The sequence below is a fragment of the Panthera leo genome, chromosome B2 (assembly GCF_018350215.1).
Source record: "Panthera leo isolate Ple1 chromosome B2, P.leo_Ple1_pat1.1, whole genome shotgun sequence".
Lineage (NCBI taxonomy): Eukaryota > Metazoa > Chordata > Mammalia > Carnivora > Felidae > Panthera > Panthera leo.
In genome coordinates this window covers 131,632,763-131,653,956 of record NC_056683.1, presented here as the reverse complement: position 1 = coordinate 131,653,956, position 21,194 = coordinate 131,632,763, and the positions used below count along the sequence as shown (strand labels likewise).

The window sequence follows — 21,194 nt, the reverse complement described above, 5'->3', positions numbered from 1 at the left end:
AATTTATCTAGTCAGTTGCTAGAATCAAGGAGATGGAATTTTTCAGTTTTGACCTCAGGAGAGATAGTCAAGTAGGGACCCAATGAATCTACATTTACTAAGTGACTCCAATAAAAAAAAAAAGGGGGGGGGGCGCCTGGGTGGCTCAGTCGGTTGAGTATCCGACTTCGGCTCAGGTCATGATCTCACTGTTCATGAGTTCGAGCCCCGCGTCAGGCTCTGTGCTGACTGCTCACAGCCTGGAGCCTGTTTCGGATTCTGTGTCTCCCTCTCTCTCTGACCCTCCCCCGTTCATGCTCTGTCTCTCCCTGTCTCAAAAATAAATAAACCGTTAAAAAAAAAAAAAAAAAAAAAAAAAAAAAAAAAAAAGCATCACACCCACCTGAGGCTCAAAGCGAGGTGCTTGTTTTTCTTTGGCTAACTTTTCTTTCTCCGAGGACCTCTCTTTTCCTTTTCTTGTTTTGGAAGTTCCTGAAGATTTTTGCCCCTCACTAATAGTATGGGAATCTGGGCTTCCTAAGGTAATTAATTCCTCATGTTTCTCTCCATGAACTAGAGAGACATAAAAAAGAAAACCAGTGAGTCATAACAATAAAATCATGTCATATAGGAAAAGGGGAGCAAGTCAGGGAAGAGTTGTTAATTTAAGAGGCTTGGATTTCTTTTCTTTTTTAAAACAAATATTTTATAAAGATCTATGTGATTCTCTTTTACAAAATCAAGAGGTAATTCACATGCCACACACTCACCATTTGAAGTGTGTAAATCAGTAGGTTTTGATTTAATTGTAAGGTTATGCAAAAATTATCACCATCTAATTTGTTTCCAATCTGGATGCATTCAGTTCATTTTGTTGCCTAATTTCCTTGGCTAGGATCTCCATTATAATATTGAATTCATTTATCTCTGCTATAATATGTATTATTCTCTTCCCTCTGCTTTCTCCAAGCAGGGTGTGAAGGGTTTTTTGCCTTATGTGCTATTAATTCTTTCTAACAACTAAATATCCAAGTGGCAGAGGGAGAAATAACATTTGTTGAATCCCTACAATGTTTCTTTCTTTTTTAATTCTCGAACCACCCCAACAGGGCAGATTCAGAGAGGCAATGAATTTTCTTACGTTCCCCCAAGTGGTTGGAATTCAAATATGAGTTCCAAAGACATGTCAGCCCCTTTCAAAACTGGAGTCTTGTAAGTGGTAAGTGATCCCGTTAGCAAAGTAAAATAGTAATTGTCAGAACCCAGCTCTTACCGATTGCTTAGTGCTGGTTATTAGCTACTTGCAAATAAGGGCAGATCATCCTGTATGACTGCAAACTGACTATAAGTAACCCAAGTTCACAAGCGGGCGACTGGTCTTTCTGCCAACAATCCTAGCTGCTGAGAAATGTTGCACTAGGGAAAAATTCTCCGGTCATATAATCAAAGGGCACGGAGGTAAATTGTGGATCAGCCACTGGATAGGTTAAATTTGGCAGGTTTATTACGTTCTTTGATTTTGTTTCCTCCTCTATATAATGGAGATATTAATTCCATGCCCACAGGGCTTAAAACTAATCAGTACAGGTGGGCGCCTGGGTGGCTCAGTTGGTTAAGGGTCCGACTTGGGCTCAGGTCATGATCTCGCAGCTTGTGAGTTCAAGCCCTGTCTTGAGCTCTGTGCTGGCAGCTGTAGCCTGGAGCCTGCTTCAGATTCTGTGTCTCACTCTCTGCCCCTCCCCCACTTGCGCGCGTGCGTGCTCTCTCTCTCTCTCTCTCTCTCTCTCTCTCTCGGGGGCGGGGGGGAATAAATAAACATTAAAAAAGTAATCAATATAGGGCATTTAAAATAAGATAGTATCTGGTATCATACACACTGGGTTTTTAAGATATTAACAAATGTCAGCTGAAATTGAATCTCAAACTGCCCCATTAAGTATTTCTGGGGCTCCATTTTTCTTACTACTCATAGGTCTTAGTGTTTGAATCATATATTTAGGTGTATTTGATTCCTTTCAAAGTAACATATGCTAATATTCAAGTTTATATATGTAAACACATAATACAGTATCAGGCAAGCAACAGGTGCACTCTTCCTTTACATTTTAAAATATAGAGTAAAATAATTTCTCTACTCTTTAATGTCATATAGTATAGTAACATTTTTTCCGATTAATTACAAGTTCTCCAAAGGCCAGAATATCATTATATACTTCATTATTTTTAATGTTTATTTTTAAGATAGAGAGTGAGTGATCCCTAGTTGGGGAGGGGCAGAGAGAGAGAGAGAGAGAGGATCTGAAGTGGGCTCTGTCCTTACAGCAGGGAGCCCAATGTGGGACTCCATCTCAGGACCACGAGATCATGACCTGAGCCGAAATCCGACACTCAACTGACTGAGCCACTCAAGTGCCCCTATATATTTCCTTTTGATCCCGAATTTCACCTAGTATGATTCTAAGCTCATTGTATGTATTCATCATCACATTGTTTAAGTTTAATATCTAAAACTTTATAGGGAAACTATGTGTTGAGGGTATGTGTATCAGTAAGGTGCAAGAATAAATGTCCTCCTGATTCAAACACCATGAAAAATGTGACATCATATTGTATATTCCTGTAATTAGAAGAGCTCTATAATAAATGACAATCAGAATAAACTAATATACTCCTTGCAGAGAGGAAGCAGCAGTATCTGTTGATGAAATGAACTTGAAAAGACCTTTAGCATTATGGCTTTAATTTTCCTCCTACATTATCTTACATTTATCCAGGATGCAGCAAATAGAAATTTTCAGTGGATACTAAGACATAAAAATTATGGAAATGTATTTTTTATGATTAAAGTTCAGTGCTTTGATTTATGTATCCAGGAACTAAAAACTGGCTGGGATTTTAACATTAACATAATTTCTAAGCTAGAATACTTGTTCAGGATAAGGTATACATTTACCAAGTACAATCATACTTGGTAAATGTAAACAGGAAAATCTTTAGATAATAGATGATAGACAGACAGATAGATAGATAGACAGACAGAATCTAATCATGTTTGGTTTCTTCAAAGACCTTGAATTGGAAACACCATGCATACATTGTGCCTAAGAAAGAACAATATACTATTATTTAGAGTTAAGAAAATAGTGTTACAGTCCTGTTAACAAAGGTGGGCTGGGCTTGAAACCAAAGACCTTTGAGAATGATAAGCCAAATTTATATGTGTCTTTGCAAATAGAGTTAGAACCTGAAAGGTGCAGGCCAATAACATAAAAATGTAACATATTGGCAAGACCTTTAAAATAACAACACAACTAATTATACATGAAGGCAGATGATATCCCAAAGTACTACCTGGTCCAGATCTTCCAATTTCTATTTCTTTAAGAGAAAGCCACCTGTCTCTGCAAGCAATTTTTACCAAAACTTAGGTATTGAAATATACTAAAGGTGGCACTGTTGTCTCATGTTAACCAGAGGGTAAGCTTCCTAAAAATTTATAACAGAAATATTCTAGGTTGAACATAGTTATATTTCAGAACTTACTTTTTTATTATGGGTTATAAAGATGTGAGTCTTTGGGGGAAATTACATATTTTATTTCTCACAGAAATTAAATGTTAAATTTAAATGAATAAATGTGGTGATATTTCCATTAAATTCAGGATGTACACAAAATTTAAAGTTAGGACACCAATATACTTATGAAAAAAATCGCTTCCTCAACTTCTTCTTAATCTGAAGTATTGATAATTGAAAAGTAAGCTAAATTAATCATTGAAGATGTTAGTCGCAATTTTTCTAAAACGCATCATACCCTTAAAGTTGAAGTTTGTAGGTCTTGAGTTGTAAATATAATTGACACATAGAATCTGACATATCTGTTTTCATTTAAACAAACTGGCTTCCTAAAAATCCACATTTATAAACATGATACTGATTAGTCTGAATTCAAAAGCTGCTTACCTTTCATAAAGATTGGCCAACACATTCTTTCAAATGGGAAATTTTCCTAGTTCATTTTAAACATCATTCAATTCCGAATTTATTTGCTAGCTACTTTCAGCAACAAATGTATGATACAATGCAACTTGTAATTTAATTTTAGTAGCTGCTCATTCGCACATAAAATCATCAAATGTGATGTCAAAAGAAAGGGGATGCAATGATGCCTGGAGGCTTTTTTTCTAGTTAGATACACAATAATGAGAATAGCATTTTGTTGAGGTCTACTAGGTTCTAGGAACTTTACATATATTGTCTTGACTCTTACAACAACCTTGAAAGATAGGAGTTATTATTCTAATTTCTCAGGTGATAAATAACTCAGTTCCAGACAGCCTAAGGTATTTTAGCTGCTGTGTTGTATTTCTCCATTTAATATTAACTTCAGGTTCTTTTCCTTATTTTTTTTGTTTTTATTTTTTTATTGAGGTATAATTGACATGCAACATTACATTAGTTTCAGGCATACAATGTGCTGTTTTGTATTTGTACATACTGCAAAATGGTCACCACCATAAATCTAGTAAATGTTAACTTAAAGAAAACTTAATTTATATTATTAATTTTGTACCATTACCCAACTCTATACATTATACTATTTCATGAATTATACTACAGTGTTTATTTTAGATATTAACTTTTTAGTTTCCTCTAGAATTTTAATATTTATCCATTAACATACCTAATGCATTAAATACAATAATTTGCCACATTGGTTTGTTTACTGGAACTCCATCTATGGTGGACAACCTGAAGTTGAGAAACCTAAAAGATCTTCAGGAAAAACATGATAAGACTCTACACAAACTTGTATGTTCAGTAAAACATAGACAATTCCCTAAATAAAGACATTAATAGAGAATACAAGAAAGATCTGAAATGGGTACCATCACATATTATTATTTTTTCCATTCAAAAGCTCTTGCTAGAAAATTAATTTCCATTTAAAATCCTAGCTTTGCCAGGGCCCTGAGTGGCTCAGTGGGTTAAGCATCTGACTCTTGGTTTGGGCTCAGGTCATGGTCTCACGATTCATGAGTTCGAGCCCCACATTGGGTTCTGCTGCACTGACAGCACAGAGCCTGCTTGGGATTCTCTCTCTCCTTCTCTCTCTGCTCCCCCCACTCTCTCTGTTTCTCTTCTCAAAATAAATAGACTTTAAAAAATATTAAAAAATAAAGGTAAATCAATAAACAAAATCCGAGCAGTGCCAGTGACTAGCTGTGTGACCATGGAAAAGTTCCTTAAGCAGCCTGTGTTTCAGTGTTTTCCTCTGTAAAGGGATAATAGTTACAGCATCTACCTCGTAGGTTTATTGTGAGGATTAATTGGGTCCATATACATAAAGCCTCCAGAAAGCCTCTGACATAAATGTTAGTAGCCACCACTGTTGGGACTATGTCAACACTACTAGTTAGAAAGTCTCTAAAGGGATAAAACATCATAGTAAAAAGGTTCTGGGCTTTGGAATAAGTCAGACTTAGGTGAAAATCTTTACTCTGGTTCCTCCAGCTGTGTTAGTTTAGGCAAATTATTCACAGCATTTAAGCTTCATTTTCTCACATGTAAAATCAGGATGGTAATAACTACCTCTCAGACTTATTGTGAGAATTGAGAATAAAGATATATGGAAAGTACACAGTACAAGAGGTTCATGATAGCACTAGAAAAATCATAATCATAGTAACCAAACTTCTAGATCTCTCCAGTGTTTCCTTTTTGCTTACAAAGTACAATTACATGATTTTCATTTTTTTAATTGAAATAGTAAGTGCTCATTGAAAACTTCTGATTTATACATTTTTAATTTTAAATTAAATTTTGTCTGTAGGTACTAAAAAAATGTAAATAGGAAATTGCCACTTCAATATATTGGTACCTGCGTGTACCCCTTTTGCTCTCTGACCCACTCATATATTTTTGAAGAGGAGTGGCAGTTGAGGGTCCCCCATGTTCAACAGTATATGAAGTCCTCATATTAACACCAATGGGCTTCTGTAGGCTAAGCACAGGAAAGCATTTCCGAATCTTTCTTCCTCACCATTCCTGACCTAGAGAAGGAAGGGGAACAGCCTCGCATGGTGAGATGCGCATTGAGTTTTCCTTGTGTTTTGTGTCTCATGTTCCTCTGACTGGAATTAGCCTCTCTCCAGCCACACCTTACACTTGGTGAGTGGTCCTACAGGCCAGGTGTGTCCAAAATGGGATTCTTGGGTATCTTCTGAGACACATTCTCCTTCTCACCACTTCCACTTCAAAGCAAGGTTCACTTCTGGGGCGCCTGGGGGGCTCAGTCGGCTAAGCCTCTGATTTCCTCTCAGGTCATGTTATCATGGTTCCTGGGATTGAGCCCCCATCAGGCTCTGCCCTGACAAAGCCCAGCAGGCTTGGGATCCCTGGTCTTCCTCTGTCTCTCTCTGCCCCTCCCCCACCCACGCACACCCTCATGCTCTCTCTCCCTCTCCCTCTATCTCTCTCTCTCACTTCCCTGCCTGGCATACTTCAGAACTGCATGGTACAAACTATTTGACACCCCCTCCCCTGTTCACACTTCAGAGTGTCGTTTCTTCTTTTCCTAAGGATCCCCAGTTTACATAAGTTTACACAATTTACACAACTTACACGTACTGGGAACAAATTTCAATTATTGAAGAAAATAGACACAGAGATTTAAAAACCTGAATTTGATTAGATGTAAGGGTATTTGCAGGTATTTTGTGCCTTTTTAGATGTTAGGACTTCACCTTGGAGAGTTGGAAAGAAAGCCTCATTCACTGTTCTGAAAGCATTGTTCAATGTGATGCTACCTTTCCTGAACAGCTTAAATGTTTTCACAAATATCTCCTCCTTTATCACTGTGCATTCTTCTATCTTGTTGGAACATTATTTTGAAACAGGTTTCCCCTGTGAACAAGATCTCCAATTGAATTTAGAAGGACTATTTCTGTTGCTTCCTTTTCATGATTTATAATGGGATCATTTATTCCCCATCATGTGGATATGAGTTTCCATTGATAATTTCTATAAACAACAGTAGTATGACTATTTTGAGTTTATAGAGATAGGCACAACAGAATATTATAATATAAAAATCATAAGTATCAAGAGCTACAAACAACCCATTAAAAAGCCTACACTGGAAAACAACAAAATAAGACAAAACAACAACAACAACAACAACAACAACAACAACAAAACTAGATTTGACTCTCACTCTCTGACCTATGAAAATTCCTTATACCCAGAAATGTTATGTAAAATAGAGTAGTCTATAAATTTTCCCTGAAAAACAAAAAAAGAAATAATGTCTTTGCTGAACACACATCAGACACATGTGCACACACAAACTGTTACTTTGACTTATCTTAAAATTATGAATATTTTATTTGTACATAGATCTTTAACATAAAATATTTAATCCAATTAGTATGAAGCACATATTACCAACTTCTTTACGGGGGGGGAGACACAAAATCACCCAGTAATTTGCACCATCCTTTATTTCAAGCAGATTTCCATTGATTTATATAGGAAAAATATCTACATTTTTTAAGCACAGTATAAACTATAAGACTTTGATTTAGACTAGAGAGAAAGTGGAGAGAATGACCAATTTAGAGAAATTTTCAGCTTCCACATGCCGCTTATTCATATCGTAATTGTGTCCTTTTCTGGTAGACGAGAATTCTAGATTGTAATACCTGTCTCTGGGGATTGTATGTTCATCACTAGTAAGCAGTAAGCTGGTTCAAGAAACAAATTTTGAGCTCCAGAGCACCTGCCCTGGGTGATACACACAACACACGAGAATAGCAAAGAGGTGGCAACAACGTGGCTCTGGTGCCACCAATCTGTCTACATGTATCCATGCTAGACCCTGATAAAAGATTACAACACTCTCTTGCTAACCCCCAAACAGCCCAGAATGTTTTCGAGACAACACTCCCCCTGTCCCTGGCATAGCGCTTTTATACGTTTGTTCAAGAAACGTTTACCAACAGCTTCTATCTGGTTCTAGAGGAACAGGGATGAGGCTGAAGCAGAATCCCTTTCCCAGCGAGAGAGGTGCAGTGGGGAGGCAGACAAGTTCAAGATTCCCATAGGGCGGCATATATTCCATAGACAGGAACTCAGTATATGCGAAAGGAAATGGGGACTCTTTGTGGTCATTCAGTCTTATAAATCTTCTTTGGATTTTATGTCCCACCATAGAATCTGTCCCTTCTAACAAAGGAGAAGCTCAGCCATAATAGCTTTCTCTAACTTTGGTGATGAACAAACCTCTATCGACGCTTTCAATGATCAGGTTCATGCAGTTAGTATAAGCAAGCAAACACACGAACGGTTTTTGATAATCAGTGAATAGACACAATAATAATAATGAGCAGCTTTGGTGTATCCTCTCATTCATTTGTTCAACAATAATCATGGAGTGATTACTGTGTGCATAGTTCGCACTATGGATAATGTAAGACTGAACAGGCAAGATTTGGCAGAACTTCCTGCCCTCAAGGGGATTGCATTCTAGTAGGAAATAAGGTTGACCCTGGAACAACATTGGTTTGAACTGCATGGGTCCACTTTGCGAATTTCTTTTTCTAGTGCATCAAATTTCCTGCTCAGGAATATTGAGAGTAGTTTATATTTGAAAAATAAACCTGAATCTTCTTTCACTTGGAGATTCTCCTCTTATATATTTCAAGAACTAACCTTCAGGGTGATACCTTCTCAGTGACTTAGACAATAATAATTTTATAACTAGAAAAGTTTTTGGTACACTTATTAGATAATCATCAGGTAATATTCACTAACTGGACAAAACATTTTTAACTAGACCTAAAGAATCTCATATTTTGGTTCTTATAAACCAAGTTGTAAAGATTTTGAAACATAATCAATTAACAAAACAGAAAATGTCACTGGATATGAAATACAAATTGTAAGCAATAATGATTTAATAATTACATGATCAATTTGCTATTAAATATTTATATAAAATATAAAATGCATGAAAAACACTTAGGGTTACATACCTTTGCTATCATTTTTCTCCATTTCTTTTAGTGCTTGAACAAACGTCATCTGACTTTCGGTGAGAGGCCAACTGTTATACAACACCAAACACTGTATAATGTACTTGTTAACCTGTGAAATAAAATGTAATGTTTAAGCACAAACGATAAGAATAAACATAGTATAAATCTAATAATTTATTATTTTAAGCACATAAGTGCATATTTTTCTGGATCGCATAATCATAATTTGATTAAATGCTATCATATGTTCTCCAAATTTTGTAATGCCACAGTCTATAAAGTTTATCCTCACCTCCCCACCAACACCCACCATTTTATAACCTACTATCAATAATTTTTGCATTCCTGTTTAAAAATGAAACTTATTTACTTTACATTTGTTACTTATCAGTTTTGGAATCAGGATTCCATGAATCTCTTAAAAACAATTAGGAAGTTTGTATTGTTTTTCTGTTTTCTAGAACAATTTATTCCTTAAAAGTCTATTAGATCTATCTGGTGAAGTCAGTGGGGCCTGTGACTTTTGGAAAGTAAAACTTTGATTATCATTTCAGTTGTATTATTCTTTATTATTATGATTTCATATTTTGTATTTTTCTGCTGAAGCAGCTTTGACAATCCTCTCCCACCCCAGGAACTTGTTATGCCTTTTGCCCTAAGTTTTAAATTCACTAGCATAGAGTTGTATAATAGTTTACGTTTTTGTTGTTGTTGTTGTTTTCAAAACCTGTTGCTTGCAGCTATATCTCCACCTAGTTTTAGTTCTGGATTTGGTTTATTTTATTTTTCTTTTTTACGAGAAGCATGTTCACTTATTATTTTTTATATTAGAGAGAGAGAGAGAGAGAGAGGGAAAGAGAGCACGAGTAGGGGAGGGGCAGAGGGATGGAGAGCGAGAAGCATGTTCACTTGTTATTTTTTATATTAGAGAGAGAGAGAGAGAGAGAGGGAAAGAGAGCACGAGTAGGGGAGGGGCAGAGGGATGGAGAGCGAGAATCTGCAGGCTCCAGGATCCAAGCTGTTAGCACAGAGCCCCACGCGGAGCTCGAACTCACTAGCAGTGAGCTCCTGACCTGAGCCGAAGTGGGATGCCTAACTGACTGAGCCACCCAGGCCCCCTGCATGTTCACTTATTAATCTTAAAAAAGCTTAGGGTTCATGAATCTTGCTAAATTTTGTTTCCCATTTTATTAATTTCTACCCTCGTTTTCATTAAAACTTTTTCTTCCTTTTTCTTTGAGTTATTCTTTGGCTCTTTTTCTAACTCTTTTGTTTTGCTAGCTTAGCTCATTTGTTTTGAATCATTCATGCTTCCTGATGAATTAATCTAAAAATGAACATTCTACTGAATGCTGCTTTAGATGTAGCTATAAATTTTGATTTGTATTTTCTAGTTGTTACTGAGTTCTTTGTATTCATGGTTTCTTTTGTGATGTTCTTTGTAACTAAAGAACTATTTAGCATATTTTACTTTGTTTCCACATTTATGGGATTTTAGACTGTTATTTACTGATTTCTATATTTTTGCGCTATGTTAAGATAACACCTATATAATATAGTTTGGTTTTTATTGAGGCTTTCTTTCTCAATAGGCTATGAAAAGTATATTCTCAGTGTATTCAGGGAAGTGTTCTATATAAATGTCTCAAGAATTAAGCTTATGCTTAAATCTTCAAAAAAAATTTTTAATGTTTATTTATTTTTAAGAGATGGAGAGACAGAGTGTGAGTAGGGAAGGGATAGAGAGAGAGGGAGACACAGAATCCGAAGCAGGCTCCAGGCTCTGAGCTGTCAGCACAGAGCCTGATGCGGGGCTCAAATCCACAAACCTTGAGATCATGACCTAAGCCAAACTCGGACGCCCAACCTACTGACTTACCCAGGCACCCTTTATGCTTAAATTTTCAAATCCTAGGGATCATATATATTCTTTGAGCTTGGTCTGTTGGTTTCTGAGAGTTGCATATTCAAGTCTTCAACTGTTAATTAACTTTATTTTTCTCTGTAGTTCTAAATAGTTTTTGCTTTTAATTCATTGAGTCTTGACAGGTTATACTATATGTTAGTCATGGTCATTTTTAATTGTTATGTTCTTCCTTTTATTTTTATACAATATCCTTCATGAATTCTATGCACTGAGATATTAATGTATCATCACACTTCTTTCGGTTCAACTTTAAACTTTCTGTGCCATTTTGTTTAAAAGTGTCACTTTTAGATTATTTATAGTTGGATCTTAATATTTAATCTGACTTTAGTTTTCTATTCTTTTATTGATTAATAATTTGGTTTTGTTTATTGTAATTAGTCAGATCAAGATTTATTTCTGGTCATTTATTTATTTATTTATTTATTTTATTTCATTTCCAATGGATAGATCATGTTTTCTTCTGTTGCTTTAAATTACATGAATTGTCATATATATATAGTCATATTAATTGTTATATATATATATATATATATATATATATATATATATACACATTTTTTTTTTACCTTAAGGCACATGCAAATTAGAATTTATTAATATAAGACCTTTTCCAGGGCGCCTGGGTGGCTCAGTTGGTTACGTGTCTGACTTTGGCTCAGGTCATGATCTCGCCGTTTGTGAGTTCAAGCCCTGTGTTGGGCTCTATGCTGACAGCTCGGAGCCTGGAGCCTGCTTCAGATTCTGTGTCTCCCTCTCTCTCTGCCCCTCCCCTGCTCATGCTCTGTCTCTCTCTGTCTCTCAGTAATAATAAATAAACATTAAAAAAATTTTTTTAAATATATAAGACCTTTTCTGTAATTATAGAGCCTCCCAATTCATATGTAACATGATATTTTTAGATCTACATTATAGGGTTAGTGTACATATTAAATTTGCTATATATTTTAAAATCTCTGCACAGAGAAACTATTAAATAATGTCTTATTCCTTAATTCTGTTTATACGGGTGGCATTACACTGGTGGGATTGCATATAGAAAGAATCACATACAATTCATTGACAGTTTTTAGGAAGAGAAGTCTTGTAATTTTTGTCAGATTTTTAGAAGCAATACCATTCATTGAATGATTCTCTTAAATGTCAAGATACCTGCTGTGGCATGCTAGCATTTTCTTCTATGGTGGGCATACTGATAGGTTCCTCGTCCAAAATAGGCTGACCAGTGTCTACTGTTGTTGCACTTACAGTTCGACCCTTATAGGATTTCTGACTTCCCTGGGTGGATTTCTTCTTAGTGTACAATTCTTGCTCCTTCTTGGATGAAGTCTGCACTGCAAGAATCTGCTTGCTAGCTGAATGGAGAAATACCACACTTAAGTGAAAATGTGTGAGATGCATAGTTATGACTGTGTTATTTAGGTATATCCTTTTATAAGACACTCAGAGGACAGGTAAATTTGTTTTGTTTTAATAAGATAAAAAAGCAACATCACTGGCTTTGGAAATATTCTGGTCTTAAACAAATTTACCATAGTAGCATGTGATTTGCATACAGCAATGCATATTCTGAGCAACCACTGATTATATTAATTATGGTATATCATCAACAAAACTGAGCCTTACACAGTCGTATGAAATAAAATATTTTACTATCCCTAGTCCATAATACTTCCCCAAAGACCCAGTTTCTTAGATTGTAAATTTTGTGGAAAATTACAAATTTTATCTTAATCTTACAGCATGAGTACTGGTAAAGATCTTGTTCCCGAAAATTATATGACATATATTGAGATTCTTTAAAATTCCCAGGAGATAACGCAAAACCTGAAGAGGCCTATATTTAAGATTTTGTTACAGGGTCACTTCCAAGCCTTCTACATCTTTGCAATGGAGTTCATTCCTTCCTTAGTACAGTAGAATGTTTGCTTACAGAATAAATATCACAGTCTGTCATATCTTATTTCACTACAAATATCATGTACACACACACACATTTCTTTTTCTTTTCTTTCCTTTTTTTTTTTTTTTTTTTGCAGGCAATTTTGACAGGGATACTCTAGAAATACAGGTCATAAAGAATTCATAAATGAATATGCTTCCAAGAGGAGCAACTGAAAACATTTAGAAAGAAAAAGGAATTTCAATGTCTACTTACATAATAAATAAATACAAATTAATAGCATCCCTTTAAAATTAATGCCCCATTTGAAATCTAAATAAAGAAAATATCTAACTCACAATAACAACTCTATCAATATCTATGGGGAAATTTTTAAATCTGTGAAATATAAAATAAGTCATGGATAAATGGAAAAAATAGCTTTTTACTTGCATATGAATTCAAACAACAAAGTTATCTGTTCTCAAATTAATCAATCTACATATTCAAAGGCAATCAGAAGGAAAATGATAGATTTTTACATTGTTTGAGGGGAGTTTGAAAAAACTGTATTGAAGTTCATCTAGAAATACAAATGTGAAAATGGAAGTATCTTGTAAAAGAAGAACAATTTTGGATAGTGGCTATAACTTTGGATTAATTTCTGAATTCTGTCCCAATTATCCTTCTACTCCATTTCTATTCCCTTCTTTGCCACATGTAAACTCATAAAATTATTTTTCAAATGTTTGTGTGTAATTCTCTTGGAATAGTAATTTTTGAAGTGAAATAATGATAAACCATATGACAAACCAGAAACAGTGTTTGACTCCACTAACTTCAATCAAAGGGATTTGGAGAGGAATGTTGGGGTTAACTAGTTGTTTAAAGAGAAAACAGGAGGCCACAAATACTATAGGAGAGTTGCACATAAGTGCCTGCTGACATTTTAGAATTAGGATATCCCTGCGTGAACACAACTATGAAATCTGTGTTGAGTGGAATAGAGTGAAGAAAACAGAACCAATTTAAAGAGTAGGAGCTTCATTCAGACTAGCAAAACTTAATGGTACTCTGATGGTCTTCATGTACCAGAAGGAAGATATAAATGGCGTGCAGGCCAATTTGAATGAAAAGCCACACACAGTAATGTGAACTGAGTACTGAAAACAACTCTGGGTATATTTAGGGATAAAGGTCAAATAATGGCAGAAAAGGAAACAGGATCAAAAGAATTGCTTAATTTGTAATTTTACTCAAGTTCAGCCTTACTAATCTAATATGGTACATTTCCCACTTAAAAAAAAAAAATAAATAGAGCCCTGCTTTGGGTGCATCTATTTTAAAAAAGAGAGAAAAGAAAAAAATATATAAATATTAGGTAGAACATAGGTAAAAAGTTCTTTTTAGTAATTTGCTTCTATACTTAAGATAATCAACACAAGCACTATTGGGAATGAGAGTTCAGGAAGGATGCTGGCTATAAATTGTTATGTAAAGGTCAACTATAAGATATAATTAGTTATTTAAAAAAAAGACACAATGGCAGTATTCAGGAAAAGCACAAGGGATTTCTTCTTCTCTTTATAATTTTCTGTCTCAAAATTTTCTACATTGGGCAATGTATTATTTTTATGGTCAGAATCAAGTTACTAAAATAATTGAATATGTAACTCAGTATCTCTGTTTTCCATTATTTCAGAAATAATTTTATTTTATTAATTAATAGTTCTTGTGACTATTACATTGAAAGTAATAGCTTCAAAACTTCTGTTAATTTTAATACATAAGAGTATTTTCTGAAAAGAATGAATGAGGGATACAAGAACAGTGAAAAAATCTTTCAAAATAATATTTTAATTATTTCAATTAAATATTTATATATTCATATTAAATATGAAATATTTATATATTTCAATTATAATATTGTAATTCTTAGAATTATAACAATTTGTTGATCTTCAGAGACTAATTTGACACACAAATGCAATCGTTTTTTAAAATATTTTACTGTAATATCAGGTTTTACAGATTTAAATATTTATTTACTATTTTCTCTTAAATAAATCATTTTAAAATCAGTTATGTAAACATAAATATCTACTTATGGATCTAAATAACAAATTTAAAAAGCCACACTTACACTGGGAGCTCACAACTTTTTCACTCCCCAAGAAGTTAATTGCTGGGATTATAGCCTGGCCTTTCCCAATGGAGCTGACAATAGTTTCCTCATTTTCTAAGACCTGTAGCTTGATGAATGCATCTGATTTGGACGTCCGTACGTGCACTGTAACAGGATGTGGTGAAGCAACTTTAACTGAATACCTATAAGGAAAAACATTTGACTTGTAAGCACTTTATTGATCTTCCCTTAAGTCAGTAAAAGAAACTGTAATTAGCTGATATGAAAATCTAAAAGTAAAACCATTTTGTAAAATTGACCCAAAACCTAGAAATATTATCACTATTATAGACTTTGACAAAAGATCTCAATACGCTATGGTAAAATGAAATAGGTGTAGGACATTCATTATCATCAACTCCAAACAGGAAATGCAACTTTTTGTTTGTATATGATAAACACTTATAAAACATGATAGATCTGCAAACTACTGACACATCAAATCTTTCCATTATACCCTCCTCTCCAGTCGAACAACAGGCAACATCCTTCAAAACCTCACTCTTTACCATGTTTTCTTTGACTCATAAAAATACAGAGAAATCAAAATTAGTACCCAACGTCTATACTCTTGACCATGCAGGCTGGGAATCTTACAAAAAGATGGAATGTGTAGTATATTGCCATCCCAACCCCTCCCTTAATGCAACTGAAGAGGTTTTTGTTTTATCTTGTTTTTATTTTTCTTATTTTAGGTAAATCCTCATAAATAGGTGAATCCCCTATAAACTTTCAATTTCTCTATAAATTTTGCTTTTCTGTGTATCCTCTTTTTTTGTATCTTAAATCTCCTTTTTTTAAAATTTATTTATTTTATTTATTTTGAGAGAGAGAGAGAGAGAGAGAGAGAGGAGAGTGCGTTTTGTTGCCTTTAAGGTGAAATGGAAATCTCTTGCCTGATGAGGCCCCTCAGGGAAGGGTGCTGCTAACTTCTCTGGACTTACTGCTTGCCATCACCCCCTAGAACTCCACTTTGCAAACAAGTATCTTCAATTCCCTAAAAAGGTCACACACTTCTTAATTCCTGAATTTTCACATATGCTCATGAAGCAGTTCCCTCCTCAACTTCCCCCAACTCTGCTTGATAGCTTTAGGACCAGCTTCTAGGATGAATTTAGGTATTGGGTTAAATATCACTTCTTAGTCTATTAGTGGCCCTGCAATGTGATACAGTGGTTTCCCATCAGAGTAGTTAAAATGTCTTATCATAGGGGCGCCTGGGTGGCTCAGTCCATTGGGCTTTCCAACTTCGGCTCAGGTCATGATCTCACTGCTGGTGGGTTCGAACCCCGCATTGGGCTCTGTGCTGACAGCTTGGAGCCTCGAGCTTGCTTCGGATTCTGTGTCTCCCCCTCTCTCTGCCCCTCCCATGCTCATGCTCTGTCTCTCTCTGTCTCTCAATAGTGAATAAATGTTAAAAAAAATTTCAAAAATATGTCACAATTATTTTTTAATTGCTGGAATGTTTTCCTCCCACTTCTTTCCTTTATTCCCTTGCTTTCTAATAGCCAGTGTGCAGACATACGACAAAAGGCAGATGGATTAAAAAGAGAGTTTTGCCCCTTCTATTACCTACAGTTCATATGTTTTCTGTTAGTATTTTTTCTAAACTTTTACCTACATGTGAAATACATAAAGAAACATAAAAACAAAAAATACGCTTGGGGTATACTCTATATATCGTTCTGTAATTTAATTTTATTACTGATTATTTTACATTACAAAATGTATGCATGTTTCTTAAAAGAAAAAAAAAAGTTCTAAAATACACATAAATAAAGGGGCACCTGGGTGGCTCAGTTGGTTAAGCGTCCGACTTTGGCTCAGGTCATGATCTCACGTCTCATGAGTTTGAGCCCTGCATCTGGCTCTGTGCTGACAGCTCAGAGCCTGGAGCCTGCTTCAGACTGTGTCTCCCTCTCTCTCTGCCCCTCCCTAGCTCGCACTCTCTCTCTCTCTCTCTCAAAAATAAATAAATATTTAAAAAGTTTTTTTTTAACAAATAACTAAAGATTAGAGGGAAAAGTAGCCAGAATACAGTAAATTATATTTGTGCATATATTGTCAAATAGACTCAGGTGTTTCTTTAGAAGACAAATTTACCAATACATATAGAATCTTTAAAACATATAATCTCTTTAAAATAATAAATAGATAATAATAATTTACTTTAATATTTACAATAAAATGTGCCTATCATACCTCTATTAATAGTGTAGAAAATTTAGAAATGGGAAATTTGTAATAAAAACAAAAATAACCAAAGTAAATTGTTGCATATTCATACAAATGATTACTATGTAATCAAGAGTTTATAAAAAGTTTCAATGGCACTGGGAAGCGTGCACACTGTAAAGTGAAGTAAAAAGGTCAGATTATAGGGTGGCTTTGTGGACTGAGTGTCTGACTTCAGCTCAGGCCATGACCTCACAGTTCATGAGTTCCAGCCCCGTATTGGGCTCTCTGTTGTCAGTGCAGAGCCCTCTTTGTATCCTCTGTCCTCCTCACTCTCTGCCCCTCCTCCACTCACCCTCTCTCTCAAAAATGAATAAACATTTATTTTAAAAAGTCAGGTTACAAAATTTTAATTATGTTATGATCTTAATAATGATAAACTGTGATTAGAATAAAACACTACACAAAAATACAATAGAATACTAACAGCGATTGCTTCTAGGTTGTTTGATTACAGGTGACCTTTACTTCCCTTTTTTTTAAGTTTATGTATTTATTTTTTGAGAGAGAGAGCACATGCAGGGGAGGAGCAGAGAGAGAGGAAGAGAGAGAATCTCAAGTAGGCTCTGTGCTGTCAGCGTGGAGCCCAACACGGACGGGGCTTGAGCCCATGAACTGTGAGATCATGACCTGAGCCAAAACAGAGTTGGACACTAAACCAACTGAGCCATCCAGGCACCCTATTTCCTTAATAATATATTTATATGTTAAAAAATTTAACCGTGGTCAAGCCCAGAGCCCCGTGTATCTAGAGGCTTAACCTCTCTGGCCACAGTCACTGAAGGACAACATGTCAGCACCCATCTGGTGGCCAAAAAAATGCCAATTTCAGGTATTTCCCTCTTGCCATATACTATATATTACATATAATACATATAATATACCTGAATAAAATTTTCTTGTCGTTGGGTATGTAGTAATCCCTGATTTCCTTTATGGTGAAGGTATTGTTTGGAGAGTCTCGAGATAGGCATGGGAGTGGGTTATAAGAACCAATGAGGCGCAGTTTCCAACGTGAGGATGATACATATGTGTCACCAGTAAATGCTTCAGCCACGAACGTGTAGCCTTTCTAGAGAAAGAGAATTAGACAGAAGTAAGTCATACCATTACTAGTCTCTCAAATGTACACCATAGGGTTTCCTAGTACTAAAATGCTTTATTATGTTGATAAATGTAAAGATCCCAAGATCTCTTGATAAACAAAAATTACTAGCATTAGGTTTTGAAATCCCTTTTAGAAAGTCCCATCTTACAAGTTTCCAGAGAAAATGAGGAACTCTAACACTTCTGTTTATGCGGATCCCAATCTATAACACAAAGTGCGTAACCCTGGGAGAGGATTGCTATGTTTTCCTCCAATTCTTTTAATGCTCCTTTAGGCAGATTTTTATCATCACATCATCCTAGAGTATCCCAGTAACCTCTTACTTGATTTCCCTGTTTTTTTAAATACAAGATGAGAAAAGCAAGAGTGCTCAGGGAAATGTAGTTCCCTTGCAATGTCAATTGGCAGATAAAACTATCAAGTTAATAGCAGATATGGTTCCAGGGATCCCACATGTGAGTATGTGGATGAGCTCTTCAGGTTGTGGAAAAGAAGCAGCTGAGAAACCTGGGATGATGTCATAGTGGGTAATAACTTGGTTCCACATAATTGGCTATCCATCGGCCCAAAATGCCAGTGAAGCAACAGCATGATATCATAATGAGTTATAATGATATCATAATCACAAAAGTTCAAAGCAATTCTGAGTTTATAATTCCAGACACTTCTTTTTTTTTTAATTTTTTAATGTTTATTTATTTTTGATAGAGAGGGAGAGTGTGAGTGGGGGAGGGCAGAGAGAGAGGGAGACACAGAATCCTAAGCAGGCTCCAGGCTCTGAGCTGTCTGCACAGAGTCTGACTCAAGGCTTGAACTCTCGAACTATGAGATCATGACCTGAGCTGAAGTTGGATGCTCAACTGACTGAGCCACTCAGGAGCCCCAAGACACTTCTAATAAGGAAGAAAAATATAGATTTGCATTCCAGTTGATTCTGATGCAAAGAATTCAACACATTGCCATAAACATCTAGGAATATTAACCAGAATTATAATACTCGTAATGAGATGAGAATCACTACACCAATAAAAACTTTTTGACATTATATTGGGGCAAGGAAATAAGGGAAGATGTACACAGATTTACTGCTCTTTTCATTATTATTTGAGTTTGTGGTACTAATGCATTAAAGAAACAGAACAAAATTACATGACTCTGATTTTGTGTTTGCCTAGGCTCAGAGAATAATTTTAAGAGGGAAAATAAAGAGTTATAAAATGGTAGGATACATATTGGTAAGTGAAAGTCTAAAGCTAAACCAGTGATAGGGTTTTAAGAGAGAACCTGACTGTTCTAAACTACTTCAAGACTCCTGAATGACAGTAACGTAATATTTAAATATTCGCAAAAGACACATATAATAAAGGACTGTTATCCAAAATATACAAAACCCCTTAAAACTCAACAATAAGAAAACAATCTGGTTAAAAAAATTTTAACAGACATCTCGCCAAAGAAGATACACAGATGGCAAATAAACCTACAAAAAGATTCTCCACATCACATGTTATCAGAGAAACTCAACCAACCATGAGATACCACTACATACATATTAGAATAGTGAAAATCCACAACACTGAAAACACCAAGTGTTGATGAGGATACAGAGCAACAGAAAGTCTCATTCATTGCCAGTGGGAATAAAAAATGGTACAGACACTCTGAAGGGTAATTTGGTGATTTCTTATAAAACCACACATATTCTCATTATTCAGTCCAGCAATAGTGCTCCTTGGTATTTACCCAGAGGAGTCGAAAAATTATGTCCGTACAAAAACCTGCACACAGATGTATGTAGGTGCTTTAGCCATAGTTGCCATAACTTGGAAGCAGCAAAAATGTCCTTCGGTAGGTGAATCAATAAACTTTGATACATGCGGACAATGGAATATTATTATTACAAAGAAATGGGCTATTAAGTCATAAAAAGACAGGGACAAAATTTAAATGCGTGTTTTTAAGTGAAAGAAGCCAGTCTGAAAGGGTTACATACTATAAGATTCCAACTTTATGACATTCTGGAAAAAGTAAATCCCCACAGAAAAAAGATCAGGGATTGCAAGCGGGTGGGAGAAGGAGAATACATAGTGGATCACAGAGGATTTTTATGGCTGTGAAAACCCTCTTTATGATACCGTAATGATGGCTACATGTTATTTTATATTTGTCCAAACCCAAAGAATGTACAGCACCATCAGTGAACCATAATGTATAAACTATGGACTCTGGGAGATTATGATGTGTCAATGTAGGATGATCAATGTAATAAATATGGCACTCTGGTGGGGCACGTTGATAATGGGGGAGGCTATGCATGTGGGGGGGGGCAGGGCGATTATGAGAAATCTCTGTACTTGCCTCTCTATTTTGCTGTGAACCTAAAACGCCTATTTATTGTTAATATAACATGCAATGAAGTCTTAAAAATTTTTTAATCTTATTTTTTTTAATCCCTAAAACAACTCAAAAGAGCTATTCAGTTTTTTATGGAGTTAGTATTTTTTAAAATTTATTGTTCATTCCCATACACCAGTATTCATGTCTTAATTTGTGCAAAATACTGCAAAGAATCATAGGCTGAAATGAACTTTCAAAGTCAATTACAGCCATAGTTCAAAAAGAAAGACGAAAAGGTTCAAAGTTATCCGGCTGAAGAATGAAGAATCAGGGAAAAAAAAAAGTCCCAACTTGCAGCGTAGGTATGTACTGCCTTTTGTTATCCTTCCCTCTTAGAGGAGATAACCCAAAACACAAAGATGAGATTCAAATAGAGAGGCAACATGATTTGAGCGATCATCAGATTAGGATCTACCATCTGGCAGAAATAAAGTGTCAAGTGC

General features: G+C 35.3%; 1 protein-coding gene across 8 annotated transcripts in view; it reads right to left on the bottom strand.

Annotated features, from left to right (window-relative positions):
• Positions 1-21,194, bottom strand: part of ADGB (androglobin) — a 162,014-nt gene that overhangs the window by 23,494 nt on the left and 117,326 nt on the right. For 7 of the 8 annotated variants that reach the window (XM_042940023.1, XM_042940029.1, XM_042940025.1 and 4 more), the window contains 5 exons: positions 18,131-18,318; positions 14,970-15,154; positions 12,097-12,299; positions 9,015-9,126; positions 383-552 (listed from right to left, as the gene is read on the bottom strand). In XM_042940023.1, the coding sequence (XP_042795957.1) occupies positions 383-552; positions 9,015-9,126; positions 12,097-12,299; positions 14,970-15,154; positions 18,131-18,318 (858 nt within the window). The remainder of the gene's footprint in view (positions 1-382; positions 553-9,014; positions 9,127-12,096; positions 12,300-14,969; positions 15,155-18,130; positions 18,319-21,194) is intronic. The other variant, XM_042940028.1, reaches the window with a different exon arrangement.